Source organism: Python bivittatus, unplaced genomic scaffold (assembly GCF_059951505.1).
Source record: "Python bivittatus isolate LINGU-HERP-01145 unplaced genomic scaffold, Pbiv_v1 ctg000670_np1212, whole genome shotgun sequence".
Taxonomy (NCBI): Eukaryota; Metazoa; Chordata; class Lepidosauria; order Squamata; family Pythonidae; genus Python; species Python bivittatus.
This window is the reverse complement of record NW_028277094.1, coordinates 341,976-360,000: the sequence shown is the minus strand read 5'-3', so window position 1 is coordinate 360,000 and position 18,025 is coordinate 341,976. Positions and strand designations below refer to the sequence as shown.

Genomic DNA, 18,025 nt, shown 5'->3' with positions numbered 1-18,025 from the left:
CCCTTTGTCTCTTCTTTCCTCCCCATCAGGAAATGCTCCAAGTTTTCCATTTCATTCGAAGCTGAGAAAAATGATGACCAGATTTGGACAGGCTAGGATATTAAAACATGGCCTGAAGTTGAATCCTCGGATGCTGCAAAGCTAGTAATTAGATTTCCTTGACTCAGATGGAATTGAAAACTATAGTTAATAAAAGATCATTGCAACTTGAGTGAAGGGCATCCTTGGGCAGACAAAATACTTCCTCATCGTTTAAGACAACAGAGGGATTATCCAAGCTCTAATTTTATTGTTGATTTACCATTTAAATATTTACTATTTTCAGCCACTGATTTCTCTCTCTACCCACCTTAAGGGCCCTAAGCCCTTCCCATCTAGAAGGTTAACTGATAAATTTGCATTTAACATGTCTCTCTAATTTTTCAAATTATGTCCCCCCCCCCGCCTTTTTTTTTCCTCTTGTAAATGTAATTATATTGGCTCCATCTTGTGGTCAAATGTAGGATAGATGTTTGAAATGAAACTGGGCCTAGAACTGCCTACGGTCTTTTCCATACTAGCAAGTCACATCATCTGTTGAGATGATATAACTATTATTTCAGCATGGTTGGGATTAGATGACTCTAGAAGACACTGATGCTCCTGGGGTTTATGCGTGTCAACACGAACACATCTAGAGGACACAAGATTGAGAATGTTCATGTTCATTTTCGTGTCTCCTATGTCAGGGTAATTTTTTTCCCCTCCCTTATTTTTATTCATTGAAGTCAACAGCTCAGTCAATCTGCAGGGAAATGTAAAATACTGAAACATGTATTGAGTCTATCGCAATGAAGGAAAAACTGTTGATCCATTTTATTTTAATTCATAACTGATTTTTGAAATTCAAATGTGTGGATAGAGAATGAACCTGAGTGGACAATTCCTTAACATTTCCCTAAGGCAGTGTTTCTCAACCTTGTCCACTTTAAGATGTGTGGACTTCAACTCCCAGAATTCCCCAGCCAGCGTTGCTGGTGGGGAATTCTGGGAGTTGAAGTCCACTCATCTTAAAGTGGACAAGGTTGAGAAACACTGCTCTAGGGAGAGGAAAAATTCTCCAAGAATATTTCACCTCTTCCCCTCAGTACAGACAACAGCCCCACTGTGGAAAAGGGCCTCATGACAAGGGAGAAATTCCCTTGGAAGATAATGGAGGTATGAGAGCCTGGGAGGCTACAAATCACTCCAATGAAAGGCAGAGCATTTGTCCACCCTCCTTAGCTACCTTATCATAAATAAGTGCAAGAGGACCACGCTCCACCCAAGAGAATGTCGCTAAAATTCTCTTCTCAGTTGAAACAATCTGTAAAGCAAATTCTGAAATTGAATGAAAACTGCAGGTCAGGAAGGTTGGAAAGTTTAGTTCATCATAAATGCTCAGTTATCTTACTATAATCTGAATCTGACTCCATGACCTCACACCTGTTGTACCTCCTTCCTGAGATAGTCCAAGTCACTTCTGTTCATGCAGATTTGCAGACTTTTGTGCCTGAGGATCATTATCTCTTTGACTTGTTCCGCTGGTTCTGTTTCCCGAGGAAGTGCGTATCGATTATATGCTGACACCTGGTTATGGCAATGTAAACAAACCAATATAAATAAATTTCCTTCCTTCCTTCCTTCCTTCCTTCCTTCCTTCCTTCCTTCCTTCCTTCCTTCCTTCCTTCCTTCCTTCCTTCCTTCCTTCCTCCCTCCCTCCCTCCCTCCCTCCCTCCCAATGGAACTAACCCGTCTACTGACTGTAATTTGCCTGCAAAATCTTCATGGGTATTAGACCTACTTTCATGTAATCCAGTAATCCCCATCCTGAGATCCAACAAATATTAACAGTCCATGAGGATATTGCAAGTGGTCCCTAGTGCAAGCATTTTTATTCAGAATAATACAGAATAGCCAATTTGTGCAAGTTTTTAACATTCTCACTTGGAATCCTGTGAACTTTGAGAGCGAGAATGCCAGCATCTCACCAGTTTAGGCCGGAACACCAACACTCATTAGGTCTCATGAGATTTCAGCTGTTTAAAATAATCCATAATTAAGGATCCCTACAAAGGCAATGTAAGACATTCATATTGCTGTGGTGCTTATACAGGTAGTCCTCAGTTAATAATGGCAGTTGGGACCAGAATTTCCATCACTAATCAATGCAGTTGTAAAGCACAATGTCACTTGACATTGACTTAGCAATGGCCATTCTGGCAGTGAAGGTCAGTAGTGAAGGTCACAAATGACAATCCCATGACTCTGGGTACTGCAACGTCATAATTGTGAGCTGGTCACGAGTGCCTGGATTGCAATCACATGACCGTGGGGACGCTGTGATGGCTGGAACTTCAAGGACTGGCCGTAAGTCCCACTTGTTCAGTGCCATTGTAAATTCAAATGGTCGCTGAATGAGTGGTCGTTAAGCAAGGACCACCTGTATGGACAGCACTGTCAATCTCTGGCTTAGGTGAAAGCCCTCCAAAACGTTCACTGATCTTTACTCTGCCTGCATAATATTATCATTGGAGAAAGATCTCACCATTCTCCTTGTTTTGTACAAGTTCTTTTCCAATATCTTCTGGATATCATCCACCTCATCTTGACTGAGACTCTCTGTGTCACCACTTATGGTGGCAGGATTGTCATTGTTGCTAGAAAGGGGAAAGAGAGAGAAATTACAGAAAATGGGTAACGTTCATTTATAAGTAAATGGACCATCAAGTTTCAAAAACCTGAATTCCAAAAGACCATCAAACTATATTTATTAAAACAAATGGAATGAGCAATTGCAGATTAAGGTGCTGGACCAGACTCTGGGGAGTCCCAGACTCAAGTCCACCTTCAACCCACCCAGAAATTCACTGGGTGACTTTGGGCCAGTCAGTCTCACAGACCAACCTATATCTCAAGGTTGTTTTGAGGATAAAATGAAGAGAAGGCCCCAAGTAAATCCCCTTGAGTGTATGTGTGTGCATGCACGCACGCATACCCAAGTGTGTAAGGAAGATGAAGAGGCAACTTCATCATGTCAACTGAAGAAAGGAAGCACTTACAGCAATGCCTTATGGGATGGTCTCCATATGAGCTGACCTGCTTCAGCTAACTCAATGGCACGCTTCCTCTCCAGTTTCTCGTACAGGAGTACAATGCTTGACTTGGGTTGTACATATTCCCGCAGCAAAAATTTCTGCAAGTATTTGCTGTTGAAATATTCTAATCTGTCCAGAAAAGGAGAAGGGGAAACAAAACAGAGAGACAGAAAGAGAAGGAAAAGCTTTAATGTCACTCATTCGGGAAGAACAATGCTCTTGGTGAGCACAGGCTACTGGAGCACAACTTTGGGGAGATCATGTGGCATACTTGGCTTTTGAGTGGCATGTTGTGGCTACAACCAGGACAAGGAAGTAGTTGGACCAGGAGAAAAGCTTTAGTTGAATTGAAACTTGAATTAATGAAGAGTAGTTAATATGATCACTCCCCATACATTTAACAGTATTCTCCTGCATTAAAAATTCCAAATTTGGCAGCAATTTATGCAAGGATCCTTTGGCGCATACCATGAAAACCTAGGAGCATTGATTGTATATCTCTGCCTAAGCACAAAATACATGTTGGGCTGATGGAGGCAGCTACAGCACTTCTATCACCCACCTCCCACAGTTAGATCAGTTCAGGAGCACCACCAATGAAAATTCTCAAGCTCCCTGAAAATAGAACAAGCCAACAGAAGGATGCTGCAGAGACTCAGTGGCTGCCAAAATACTTTTGGGACTCCAGAAGCAGAGAAGTTTCTAGCACATAGATTAAATGTAAGTCTTTCTCATCAGGAAAACCTCTGATGTCATGGATTTCAGCTCCCATCAATCCTTTCCCTGAGTCTTTCTTTGATGGGACCACAGTGAGTTATAAAGAGCACTTGATACATTGAATAGTGTTTCTCTGTGTTCCCAAACAGTGTAGTCCTTCCTGGTGGGGGAAGGAAGGAAGGAAGGAAGGAAGGAAGGAAGGAAGGAAGGAAGGAAGGAAGGAAGGAAGGAAGGAAGGAAGGAAGGAAGGGAGGGAGGGAGGGAGGGAGGGAGGGAGGGAGGGAGGGAGGGAGGGAGGAAGGAAGGAAGGAAGGAAGGAAGGAAGGAAGGAAGGAAGGAAGGAAGGAAGGAAAGGGACAACTGCTTCTTACTATTGTGAAAGAATAATCTGCTTTGTAACACAGGGATGAATAAAGCTAAGTCATCCCTCACGGGAACTTTATACAGTGAGAAAATCAAATGTGCAAGTTGTTTTTTTCCCCTTTACACATGTAGAGGCTTGTATTTTAAACAAATCCTTACTTGTCTTTCCAATAATACTGTCCCCAGTGTCCCGCTATATCTTCAATACCAGCCAACAAATGATCCAGGAACTGAACAGAGAGGGAAAAAAGAAGGATTTTGATATACGTGGTTGTATTGTTGTTGATGCATAAAGGATGAACTCCAGGCGATGGCATCTGAAGCCTCGAGACAAAAACAGAACCATGTTTGGTGGCAGAAGGCTTCACATTGCTCTGTTTGTGTCTGTGTGAGTGAGTAAACCACAGTGCAGATTCTCCCGCATCTTTCTCATTCAATTTGATGAAAGAGAATTTCCTCTTGAAACTTATTTCAAAGAACAGAATTTTGTGGAAATTCTCAGGAGTGAAGTGGGACCTTCTTATCCTTATATGGTGAAGAAGTGACCAAGTGATGGCTATGAATGCCCTACCTTTCATTGGTCCAACCTCTTTCCAATGGTCAACTGCCTACCTAGACCCCATGTTGGCATTGAATCCCAAGGATATACATCAGGAGACATTTGCTTCCACTGAACTCTTTCAATAGAGTTACCACTATCTAACAATCTCCAGCTACCCTGGTTCACCACAATTGCGTTAAACCCTGAAGAACTACCTTTCAAAAATTGGCTTTAGAACTTTATTTCCAAGGATAAGAAAATTTTATTTGTTTTCTTTGTTTTCTTACAGATGTTTCATTACCTAGCTGGGTAATGAAACATCTGTAAGAAAACAACCAAGCTCAGAGAACACCAAGGACTCTATAAGACAATTTCAGTGATGCCCTAACAAGTTGAGTGTGGTGTTCATCCATTTCTTTAGTGACAAAGTAACCAAGGGGATGTGTGAATCTTCCATTTTTCATTGTGAAATCCTCTCTCCAGCTGCCTGCAGCCTCCATAAATCCCAAGGAATGATCTCATGAGGCAACTCCACCTATGGGGTTAATTGGGGGGGGGGTAGATTTTTTATCCCACCCTTATTATTTTTATGGTTATTATATTATATTATAACAATATAACTATGGTGTTTCCCATAGTTACCTATGGCTGCAAAAATTGGACCATGAAAAAACTAGACAAGAAGAAAATTGACTAATTCGAGCTGTGCAGTTGGAGAAGGCTCCTGCGCATTCCTTGGACAGCAAAGGTGACAATCAAGCAGGTTCTGGAGCATATAAAACCAGACAAATCACTGGAAGGCAAAATCACAAAATGCCACCTTATTCAGCCATGTCATGCAGTCAAACTCACTGGAAAAGGCTGTTATGCTCAGAACGGTCAGCAGTAAAAGGAAACAAGGCCGCCAAAAAACATGGTGGCTGGACACCATCAAAGCCAACACCAATCAGAGCATAAAACAACTGAAAGAAGCCGTGCAATATCACAAAATGTGGAGAGAGCTGGTCTACAGAATCACCAAGAATTGGACACAATTGAACAGATATCATCATCATCATGTTGTAATATAACCATATTTATTCTTCAGACAGGAAAGTGTGGGCAGCCAGAGAGGCTCCATAACAGTGGAAGATGAGTCACAAAAAGCAGCAACTTCACCTATAGTCCTTTATCCCCCACCTCCCTAGTAAGATCAGCTCAGAAGCACCACCAAATGAAATTCTCACACTACCTGGAAATAGAGCAAACCTACTAAAGCCTTTCACAAGAAACCTGCCATGCAATCGTAAGGCAGACTATGACATGGCATTAAAGTAGTGTTTCCCAAATGTGGCAAATTTCCAGGGGTGTGGACTTCAACTCCCAGAATTCCACTGCCAGTATGGCCATTGATGAGAATTCTGGGAGTTGAAGTCCACACCTCTGGAAATTTGCTACATTTGGGAAACCCTGTATTAGAAGAAACCTTAAGTTAAACTGAGCTATGTGGAAATAATGTGGTTGTAAAGTGTTAATAATAATGGAGACCAGTTCCAGGTGTAATGGGGCACTGTTAGACAGGCCCATTCTCACATTCCAGCCACTATTTTAAATTTCCCATAGTCCCCAAGACATTGGGGAATGTTCCTGAGGCGTTAGGGAATATTGAAAATGGTGGGCATCTCCTAGATTCAGCTGTCCATTGTTGAGAAGCTCAAGATCACTAGCTGGTCTTTCTATAGACCAAGTAAAAAACAGTTTGCATTTGAAATTTATTTTTAAAAGGAAAAAACAGAGAATTTCTTGCAAATGGAGCTTCTCGCATTATTTAATGTGACATCTACCCTGTGTAGATTTAATTGCCTTCTGAGAAATTCTTATGCTTGAGCATGGTGACCTTGGACACAAGGTGGCCAAGAGGTGGGTATCTAATGTCTTGTCCTCCAAGGCTTCTCATGCTTCCCTTTGATTGTACAAGAAACCATCAAGAGGAGACATCTTCCAAGGAGCTTTCTTAGTAATGATACCACTGTCACTGCAAATTGGGGGATTCTGATGTGAAGAAAGTGTTGGAAAATGTCTTCTTCCCTTGGAGAAATTGAGAGAAATAGTTCATCCATTTCTCTGCATGCAGATTTTGAAAGGCCATTGATACTCAACATAATTTTTAAAATATAAAGAACATTCAACAATGGCCATCCTCAAAACATGAGGAGAAATGTCCAAGTCTACCATTTCGTTCTGTTTCTCTAGCTGTTTCAGATTTAGAAACATTTTGAATACTTATACTTTCCAATGTTCTTGCTGAGAGCTTACCCGGATGTGAATTTGTTCTCCCACAGTGGGACCATTTTCTTGTTTTCGAGTGACATGTAGCAAGTCAACAAGGGGGCGGATGGTCATCCCCTGTAGCATAAGAGAAAACAGGAGGAGGAATATATAGATCTAATTCAAGCATTGGTTCAGTCATTAGATAAATCACAAATATGCTGGCTGGGCATGATGGAAAGATACAAGTTATGGGGAAGGATGAAGTAGACTTGTATAGATCTTGAACTGGCACTGGGAACCATATTGAGATGTAACTATGGTATCTTTCCCTAAACTATAAGCATCACCTCTTGTATTCCGACTCTATACAGTATATGCCCCATAGTGAAATAATCTCCCTATCCCGCCTCACTTCTATTTTTTTTAAGTTTCTTTTAGTACAGTAGGAAAAAGGAGGAGGAGGAGGAGAAATGCCAATCTCACCAAAGTGCTATCTCTACTTTCCAAAAGCCATTTTTTAAAAAATAAAAATGGAGGATGACTTGAGCCCGTGTTTTCTTTGGAAGAATGACCACCTGGTCAGAAAAGAAGGCAAGATAAGCAGAGGTGTCTGTAACATCTATTTTAGTTTGCCCTTTAGTTAGTAGAGTTTTTTTGACAGCAACAAACTCCTGAGGTTGCTGAACTTCCATATCCAGCAACTATACCATTGGTGATGCTGGTTAGAAGTAAGTAGGAGTCAGTAATATCCGGAAAGCCATCATTTCTGCTGCTTTCTTTAGAGCAGCTTTCCCCCCTGTTGAGTGTCCTCCAGATATGTGGGCTTCAGTCCACACAATTCTCAGCAGTGGTCTACTGGCTGGGAAATTCCAGACGTTGATTCATGCATCTGGAGAATACCCAAGGTGGGTAAGGAAGGTCTAACAAGATACTAGCATAGAAAACTTGAGAATAACTTCAGGAGTAGTAAATATGTGGGGACAAAATTAAACAGGGCAAGCAACATACAGTCAAAGTCTTACCCTACTCTCTTCAAGGTGCAAAATGTCCTCTCCAGATATGTTTAATCTTTTAGTGAGCTTTACAGCCCCAACTTTCTAGTGTCCCAAATTTACTTTTACCACACGGTGGCACTAGAAGTCAAAAATACTCAACAGACTCTTCCTCTCCCAATTTTGCAACTTCCTCCCTCCTCCTATCAAAGCTTGTGCTTCTGTGATACTCCTAAACAAGAACATGGACTTCATCTGAAGGTGTGTTCTGGTCTCACTCCTTCATCTCTCAAGAAAGAACTCGAGTCTCTCTTCTTCAGCCAGGATTTTTCGACTTAGTTTAGTAACGGTGATTTGGGCCATTTTCATGAGATTTTAGTTACAGCATCCTTTATTTTTTATTATTAGCAGCCTTGAATGCTTAGTGGGCAAAACAGTGGAATATAAGTTGCAGAAATAAAATGAAAAAAAAATGTCATGCTAGAAAAACCACTCACATTTGCCCCCAATATAGGTTCATTTGTTACTAGATGACAATAAATAGCTTACTTAGGTATTAATTGAATATTTAGTTTGAAGAAATGTTGGAGAGAACTTGAAAAGTGGGAATACAAGGATATACATTTGGACAGAAACAACAACACCCTTCTGTCCAAATTAAAGGACACTACACTGTGAAAGGGCCAGCCCCTACTTTCCTAAGGATCTTGAAGAAAGATCAAGAAATATGTCCCCTTTTTTGTGGAGGGGGGATATTTCCCAACCCATCCATTATTGAGGCCTATCACAGGGAAAAACTCAAAACTGCTTAATAAGACAACCTTAGTGCTCACACTGCATTGGCTACAAAACAGAGCTGAGCTGGAAAAATGGGAGAACATTCTGGATGCTGGCCTCCCCAGCAGATGGCATATCTGTTTGCCATTGCCTGTCATTTGGACCAGCTGGGAGAACATTAACCCACCATGTCCCACCTACGAAAGAAGGGGTCGGGTTGCTCTGCTCCTCCAAACACCTTTGAGACCTGCCAGCTATGAGGACCAAAGTGAAGAAAGGTACTTTCAAGGGGAGATGAGTGGTGGAGTAGCTGAGCCCATCGTTTTTATTTGGAAACGTCCCCCAACCCATGATTTCTCACTGCATCCTCCATGCCTTTCTCTCAGCCCCAAAACAGCCCTGGGATAGCAATGATCCTATCCCTTACATACCCCTGGATGTAAGCCAGTGGTCCTCATCCTTTGAGGGCCAAAGCGCGTCTTTGGAATTTTGAGAACATGTCGTGCCCACTCACCTCCAGTACCTTTCACAAGGCCATGGCAAGCTACAGGACACCCACATAAAGCATGGCATAGTGATTTTGCTCCCAATAGGCTGCACTGTTTCAGTTTACTTTTTACATTTTTTCTGGGCAGGTAGGCCAGATTCCACAGAAAGCATGAAGCTATTTTCTGAGAACACCACTGCAGTCTCTGTTGGATCCAGAAGCGTTACAAAGAATAAATAGAATGCCGAAGGTCAAAGCTTTGCTCTGCAGTGACCTAGTTTCCCATTTAGCTATTTTTAATTAAAGCTGGAACTTGATGCAATTATCATTTGCTTACGCACACACGCAAATCCAGAACGCAGCTAGCAAAAGCCCTCCTTCTGCTCAAAGCCTGATTGTAGATCAATAGATTTTCACCAAATTTTATACAAAGTCCGTGAATGTACATATTGCTGCATCTGTGAATAGCAGCCTGTGTGGCAATTCGCTAATGGGAAGGAATTACCCAAGATGTTGCACTGTTCCAGGAACCATCCTTGGCTGTTTCACTTCCCCAAGCTTCCTATTTCACAACTATTGTGCTTTTTTCTTTACCTTGGGGAAAACTGTTGTGAAGTGATAATACAGATGCTGATTGGCTAGGACTTGCCATGACAAGCCGTTGGTATCAACTGAAGGTGTTAGCCAATCAGCAATTACACATTTGTACAATGCTGGCTGAAATATCCCCTACCTCCAAAGTTGTTTCTCTCTTAATGGCTGGCTAGTAAAGGTAGGGTTTTTGCTCCCCCCACTCAGATGTTCTGCAAGCTGCATGTTGTTCCAGTTGAAAAAACCCAGATCAGTGGCCACTGGTTCTCTGGGCATGTGTACTCAGTTTACATCTCTGAGAGGTGATACATCATAGCCTTCTACAAAACAATACCTTCCAAATATCTGGAGGTTAATATAGTTCAGGATTTCCAAATAATAGGGCTGCTGAGCACTTAAGATCAGAATTCTAAGAGTTGTAATCTCAGCATGTCGGTCAAAAATAAACATCACGGCAATTAGTTAAGGGCATGTTCCAGATCTGGGTGTGCCAACTTGCAAGAGAATATAAGCAAAACCAAAATTTGCTTGAATACCTGCACAAAGACAGTAAAGAGGATAACAACTGTGGTTGCCGCAATGAAAAGCTTCTTCCGCTGGAAGTCAGGGAGCAAAACCACCAGGGAGAAACAGATGGCCCCTCTAAGGCCACCATATGCAATAATGAACTGGTCCTTGGGCGTGACAGTGTTGATGTGCAACCTGTTGATGAGGAAAGTCAGCACCAGAACACCTGAAAGAGATGAAGCAGGGTGATCAATCTTAAAGAGCAAAGGAAAACTGAGGATCATCCACTAAAACCACCATCCTCCTATAAAAGAGTTGCCACAATCTCAGTTTGCATCAAGAGACCTGAAGTGTGTTGAAAGACTAGGACTACACAGCATGCCAGGTTAGGCTTCTGTGGGGTCAGTTTATAGTTCAACATGAAAACCTAACCCTTGTCTCAGCATGTTGTGTGAATCAGGCCATCATGTTACCTGAGTAGATGTAATATGAGTACAGCAACTTATTTTTGTTGACCTGGGTTTAGGACTTAAGTGTATTGTATGAGCCCAGCCAGAACCCAGCTTAATGGGCATAAGCTTTCACTTACATCAGTTGATGAATATCAGTGGATCAAACTAGGTGCTTTCAAGGAGAAGGAAAAGGAGAAGGAGAAGGAAAAGGAGAAGGAAAAGGAGAAGGAGGAGGCTGTTTTTAGCATGTGATTTAACAGAGGCATCATTTTTTCTGCTTCCCCACTTTCCAGAACTAGTTATGTGATTGGTTGGAACTAGCTAGGTAAAGGCCTAGGGAAAAAGGCCTCTCTTCCTAAAACTCCAATCTCTCAACTGTGCCATAGTTCTACCTTGTCAGCACTGGACCCCTGAAGCTTTATTTGGAGCTCTAGTCAAAGTTGCTGCCAAATTGTAACTTCTAACACCACAGGAAAACAAATTAAATACATAGGGAGCATAGTATTTCATTGAATTAAGGAAACTTGATGTTAATTCAATTTAATCATAGACCGAATTCTTCCTCCTGGCACCACTGCCTTCTCTTCCCACTTCCTTGGCATGCCACTTGAAAGCAAAGATGGCTCCCACCCTAAAAAGTTGCACATCCTCGAAGTAGATGGATTTTCCTCTTCCATACCCAGTGCTCTCCAAAGGAGACAGAAAATAAGTGTGAAGCTAATGTATGACCAACTCCACTCATGATTGTCCCCAATGGTGGAGACACCAAGGAAGATAAAGATGAGGGTGTCGCTAACACTGCTCCACATCTTCATGAAGTATTTAATAGTTGTGTGGGACTTGAGAGAGATGTTGGCTTCCACATAACGCTTCATGCCCAAGGCACAAGAAATTATTCTGAGGGGGGAAAGAAAAGCAATTTAGTACAGTCCTTTTCAATTCAATTTGTGCATAAGCATTTTATTGAAACAAGATGGGAAAATGAAAAGTGGAAACAAATAAAAATTCTCAACTTACAAAGACAGTTGATTCTCAGCTTGCAATAACGTGAAAGGACAGAGCACATATTGAAGGCAATTTGGGCATTTGAACCTTTTGTAACTGGAAAATCTTGTGCCATGGGACAAGCTCCCCATATTTTTCAACATTTAAATGGCCAAAATCCTACAAGAAGCTATCAATCTCAGTCATTATATATAACCCTTAAGTTAGATTGAGGACATCAAGGGCAATCCCCTGCAAAGAGGAAAACGCATCTCCCCCACAAAAGGAGGTCCAATAAAATAAAGTTCATCACTTCTCTAGATAATTGGTTCTACCACTCCTACAGTTAGAAAGTTTCTTCTGACATTCAGTCAGAACCAGCCTCTCTGCAACTTAAATCTATTATTGCATGTCCTGCACTACACTCTAGACCAATGTTTCTCAACCTCGGCAACTTTAAGATGTGTGGACTTCAACTCCCAGAATTCCCCAGCCAGCAGTTGAAACATCTTAAAGCAAACAATGTGTCTTGCATGGGGAAGAAAATTTGGAAGGAAATGAAGACTGACTCAAGAAAACATCCCTGCAATTTGAGGGACTGGTGAGTTCAAAACACAACTAAAGCACAGGAAACTGAAAATAAGTTCTCACGGTCACAAGTTATGTGTTTCTAGTCCTCAAATAAAAACACGTTAATCAGAACAACTGCATTTTATGTACAGTAGTCCTTCTCTCTGCCTACAACAAATAGAGTTTTTGTTCCTGAGCTATTTCTTCCCAAAAAGCTTTAATGCTCAGATCTTAATGGCTACAGAGATTGTGCTGAAACTTTCAATCTAGGATTCATTCTGGTCAATACTAAGCCACAGAAGCCACCAAGAGTCCATTTACTTACGCCACAATGCCAGAGAGATGGAACATTTCTGCAGTGAGATAGGATAAGTAACTGTAGAGGAAGACGAACAGGGGTTCAATCACTAAGATATTTTTAGTAAAACGAGTGGTGAAGGCTGCAGTCACAGCATACAGAAGGCCTACCAAGAGCCCACCGATGCCAACCATAAAAAACTTCCCGATGCCCACAAACACATCTGCAGCTCTGATTGTTGGCATTTCACAGAAGGACCGGAACAGCTTGTAAAGCACCTGAAAAGAAAACAGAAATTACACTTTTCTTCCTAAGAGAAATAAAATGCCGGAAGACATCTTCCAGTTTCTCTGGAAGTCTTCTGTTTCTCTACCTTATTTTTAGGATATCTGAAAAGGCTGGTTGAGTTTCTTCTGGACTTTTTTTTTTTTTTTTGCACACAGTTTATTGTTGTAAAGCGGTGGAAGTATGATTGCCATTCCTTTTGTTATACATCTCTAAATTTCTCTGGGTGCCCATGCTTTCCAATCAGAGAAAGCCCCATGAAAGGGATCCTGGGTTCTAATGGAAGTATGAGAAGCCAAGGAGATAGTAGACCATGGAAGAAATGATAGCATTACCTAAAGCTCTCTCGCACACACATATACATTCCACATCTAACTTGTAACTAAAATACACGCAACAAACTGTACAAACAGCTCTTGAGAAATTCACACAATTTTGAAACCAATTATTTTCCCTTCAACTGAATGACCACATAGCTGAAATATGTGTGATGGGATGTATCTATGAGGAGGGGAGTCATGTGGGGGATCAAGGCTATCGGGAAGGGGGGAATGCATTCCAGGAGGAAGGAGGAGGCAAGAAGCAGCAGAGTCCGCAGGGGGAGCGTGGGAAGTGAAAGAGGTTCAGGACAGCCACTCCCTAGAATCTCACAGGGTATTTCCACTAGTTACTGTAGTATAGATTGAGTTTGGCAAGATTCTGTCTATAAGGTGTAAGCTAATAAAGGGACTGGACTGGACTGGACTGGACTGTTTCATCATTGTTCTTGGGCTGAGCCTGACAATATGATTCCTGATAGGCCTTTTCAGAGCTGGCTGAACCATCAAGCAGAAAGAGGAAGTAACCTTAGGTGGCATCTGCCGGCATTTGGACAGCATCAAGTTTAGAAGACTGCCCTATCTGTGATGACATAAAGAGGGAATATCCAAATATGGACTGAATCCAGGGTGCAAAGGGCAGGACTAATCTATCAGTTCCACTGGGAAAAGACTATCTGGGTCTGGCCAACATGCATTGAGTTTTATTCAGGTAGATCACTTTCAGAAGTTCCATCCCTGCACAGATGTGAAGGAAAAGAAGAGACAGGTCAAATAAATATCCACTTCTCTTCATGTAAAGGGTTGATTTAAGAAACAGGTTATCTTTTGATCAAGCCCTTGAAATAAATACTTTGGTGTGCCTTGAACCTTAAGAGTTCGATACTTACAACTGTCACAGCATCATTGAGGAGAGATTCCCCAAATACCAAAATGTGAAGCTTTTCATTGACATGGATCTCCTCAAAGACTGAGAGGACAGCAATGGGGTCAACAGCTGCAATCAAGCTACTGAATAAGAGATTATGAAGCAAGGAGATATCACTCAGCTGGAAGGCATCCACCTGACATATCCCATAGAGGGAGAATCCAATGCCAAAGACGTTCCAGATTGTTCCCACCACAGCATACAAGAGGATTGTTCCAATATTCTCAAAAAATGGGCGACTTGGCATGAAATAGCCTGCATCCAGGACAATGGGTGGCAGGAGGTAGAGGAAGAAGATATCACTATTCATAACTGGAGATGACTTGTCATTTAAGCCAAAGATAATACCTCCCATGATGAGGCCAACAAAGATCAATAGGCAGCTTTCAGGGACTACTGATGGTAGTTTTTCAAACAGATGGAAACCTGCCAGAGATGAGAAGAAATTATTGAGAAATCCAAAACTCCAAGACAACAGAATTTAGCATCATTATTTGATAGTTACTTGACCCTGTGAATATGTTGCATCCCAACTATGGCGTGAGTTGAAGGCTAGGAAGTCCTAAATCCAAATTTTCCTTGAGTTGGGTGTGAATTCATTCAGAGTACCTAGTTGGAGAAAACTGCAGTAAACTGGTTTTAAAACACAGTGATCTTTCAAAAGCACCGGGACTCTTTTCTAAGAAAAAACGAACTTACTCGGTGAATCTTAAGATTTTAGAGTTGCTTAAGCGGGTAACAATTTGGATGCTTAGAAATCAAGGTTGCACAATTCTGTGCATTTTCATACATTTGCTGCAATAAGTGGTGTAACTTAACAGGACTTCTAGAAAAGACGTTTAATGCAACTGATGGTTTTTGTATCCAGCCGGCTTTTGAGAATCCACTGTCACAAATGTTACTAACTACCAAAAAAAGGAACATACAACCGATGAACAGAGAACAATAATATTTATTTTATATCACTTGTATTATATTAGTATAGAATTTTGATGTAAGCAAAAGTTCCTGGATTTCGCCAGCACTCTTTGCAGCTGTAAAACAGCATTATATATTCGTGCAGAACTTTGTACACAAATATATACATTCAAAAGAATGCAACACATTTCAGAGAAGTCTTGCAAAGATACATATTTATATACTTTCCTATATATGTATATAAACTTTTGTCAAATATGGAGAGGGGGTGCACATTGACTACAAAAACTAACTGTGTGGTAATGATTTAGAACACAAAGTGATACCCCAGAAGAAGCAGTATTAATTAAAATTTCTCACAAAAATCTGTACAACAGTTAAGATATGTCACTATTGTTTTTTTAGTCTTAGAAAATTAACTTTAAAACATTTTATTAATACACATACTGAATAAAACCTAAATAAATGATGCAAGGGTTTCACCTTATGTTAATGTAAGTTATTGAAATGCCAAAAGTGGTCCTTTAACACACTGAACGCTATAACTACTATGACTAGAGTGATATAGAAATTATGTAAATGAATAAATACAATTAAATTTAGGGATCAAGAGGAAACTAATGTCCTTGCACTGAGAAAAAACTAGGGGAAAGAGAGAAAGAGATGCATACCATCTTTTAAAATGAAACCTTCTCTCATTAAATTCCAAAACCATGAAAATCAACTTCTTAATTCATTCAAGTTCAGCCATTTGCCAATCTGCTCCCACTGGACACTTTCCCTTCTCCTGCACATCCCCAGTCCCATTATGGAATAACACTTGCCAACTTTGCAAAGGTATTGGAAGAATTCCCTTCTTTGAGAAGCCCAGTGAAAAAATGTACCACTTACTTCCTTTAGAACCTCCCTTTCAGTTCTGAAGACCCTGCAAAGGTTTGCAGATATGACAGCAATTATGCTTAGCGCTGTTCACAAGATCTACAATTATAACTCTATCAAAACTCTGAGCCCAGGGGAGAAGCACTATTCAGTTTTACAGGATTCCTCATAACCAAATAAGTATTTAATTTAACATACATCCTAATTCTTACCTCCGGTGAGAAATCACATAAAGGTGTAAGGAGAGCTTGTTGGACCACACTCTATTCCATCTGGGCTCATCTTGGCACCCTATAGCTGAGCTGAGATTACATTCCTAGCAGGAGCAAGTTTCAACAAACTTGCATGAGGTTAGGCAAGGCTAATCTAATCCAATTTCCAACATTGAATTCCAGGTCTATGTTAACACCAAAAACCTTCTTCTACTTCTCACCCTTTTTGTCATGAGGTATATTACTCCTATCCTGAACCATATTACTACCATGAGTTTAATGCATCATTTGTTGAGAAAGCATACCAGAAAACTATAATTAAGATTGTGATTTTTAGCAGTCCATGAATACTGCTAAGGAAATGTGGGCTGCCCCCAACCTCTGTTTAGAAATCACTCTTCTAGCTTCAGATAACTTTCCCACCATCCTGGCCCAGAGAAACATACCTATTTTGGCCAAGGAAGCCAACATGATCCACAACGTAATCTCAAAGGGAACCTGGACATGTTGATAATCAAAGAAGATTGCAGCAGTTTTGGATTCATTTGTCCAGTTTGTCTCCAGGTTCATTTCACCCAGAGACTCCAGCATTGCAATGTTCTGGGAGGTGGCTGTTCTTGGCATTGAGAAGAAGAGGAAAGACCCTAGAAGCAAGGATTTGGGAACAGCCTTCTCACTTAGGATGAATCTCATCTCCTTCCACCTGTTGTTGTTCTGTCTATCCAGAGAAATTCAACACTGGCAGACTATCTATCACACAGCATAGTCTTCATAGATGTTTCCGCTTGCATGTTTCTCTGCAGGCTGTTCAAGTTAAATGTACCCTCTATTGTCCTCTGAATTACATAAATGGATATGCAGTGCTGGACAGGGGGAAGCAGTGAGCTCCCTCAAGGGCCAGAAACAGCAATTCCCAATTAAAACAATATTTTGACTATGCACCCTATGGTTAATTGATTTATCGTTATTAATTCAACTAGTCAGAATATCAACCAGGATTGGCAGAACATCAATGTGCTAAAACATGGGCAGGGTTCATGCCACTGAGCCATAAATAAGCCAACTCTATTTTGGCTTTACATGTTGTGTAACCCCAGTTGTCCAAAACATGTCCAGGTTTTGCTTCTTTCTGAAATATTTCTGGATGGAGATTTCCACTTATAGAGAGATGTGCTTATGGTCTGTAATGTGTAAATCCCAGGGGTGGAGCAGAAATACCGTACAAGGGTGAATGAAATCTCCTCCAAATCCTACCCCCACTTCCTCCAATTAAATTCCAATCATTCCAATTCTCCATTCCATGCTCAAACCCTTGTTTAGGAAGCATCACGTGCTGGCCAGATTCAAGAGTTCTAGCTCTATCTGGAGGCAGCTGGGAGCAGATGACATAGTGGGCCCATCTGGGATGTCATGAAAGACAGCAGCCTTTCCATTATTGTTGTGTTTTTACTGGCAGGGGTGAGGTGACTTTCTGTTCTGTGAACCAAAATTACACAACTTTCATTCACTGTTCTGCATTGATTTACATTTTGGGAAGCCAGCATTTGCTACTTTATGATAGATAGGAAAATGGCCAGGGCTGACCTTGAATCACTCACCAATGTTCTTCTGCACCATCAGAAAGTAACGGGGGCGTGGAAACAAGCAGAACCAGACCTCCCACCCTCAATCAGCCACCAGATCTTTCTCACTTGCTTTCCATACCCAGGGGTTTGCTAGCAACTGTAGCTGAGAAACCAACCCGATATTTTAGATCATGCGCTAGGCTCTATCCCCCAAATAAGTGTGTCCTCAGATCACTCCCCTTCCCCCTTTCTTCTCGACAGTGGATGATCTAATAA

At 41.2% G+C, this 18,025-nt stretch overlaps 1 protein-coding gene across 1 annotated transcript in view; it reads right to left on the bottom strand.

Annotated features, from left to right (window-relative positions):
• Positions 1-16,670, bottom strand: part of LOC103055351 (sodium/hydrogen exchanger 2-like) — a 22,486-nt gene extending 5,816 nt beyond the window's left edge. Inside the window, exons 1-10 of the mRNA XM_088151559.1 lie at positions 16,631-16,670; positions 14,138-14,601; positions 12,673-12,923; positions 11,473-11,690; positions 10,371-10,567; positions 7,033-7,122; positions 4,356-4,426; positions 3,081-3,245; positions 2,567-2,678; positions 1,474-1,608 (exon numbers count right to left, since the gene is read on the bottom strand). Coding sequence (XP_088007685.1) covers positions 1,474-1,608; positions 2,567-2,678; positions 3,081-3,245; positions 4,356-4,426; positions 7,033-7,122; positions 10,371-10,567; positions 11,473-11,690; positions 12,673-12,923; positions 14,138-14,601; positions 16,631-16,655 — 1,728 coding nt within the window. The 5' untranslated portion in view covers positions 16,656-16,670. The remainder of the gene's footprint in view (positions 1-1,473; positions 1,609-2,566; positions 2,679-3,080; positions 3,246-4,355; positions 4,427-7,032; positions 7,123-10,370; positions 10,568-11,472; positions 11,691-12,672; positions 12,924-14,137; positions 14,602-16,630) is intronic.
• Positions 16,671-18,025: the final 1,355 nt, after the last annotated feature.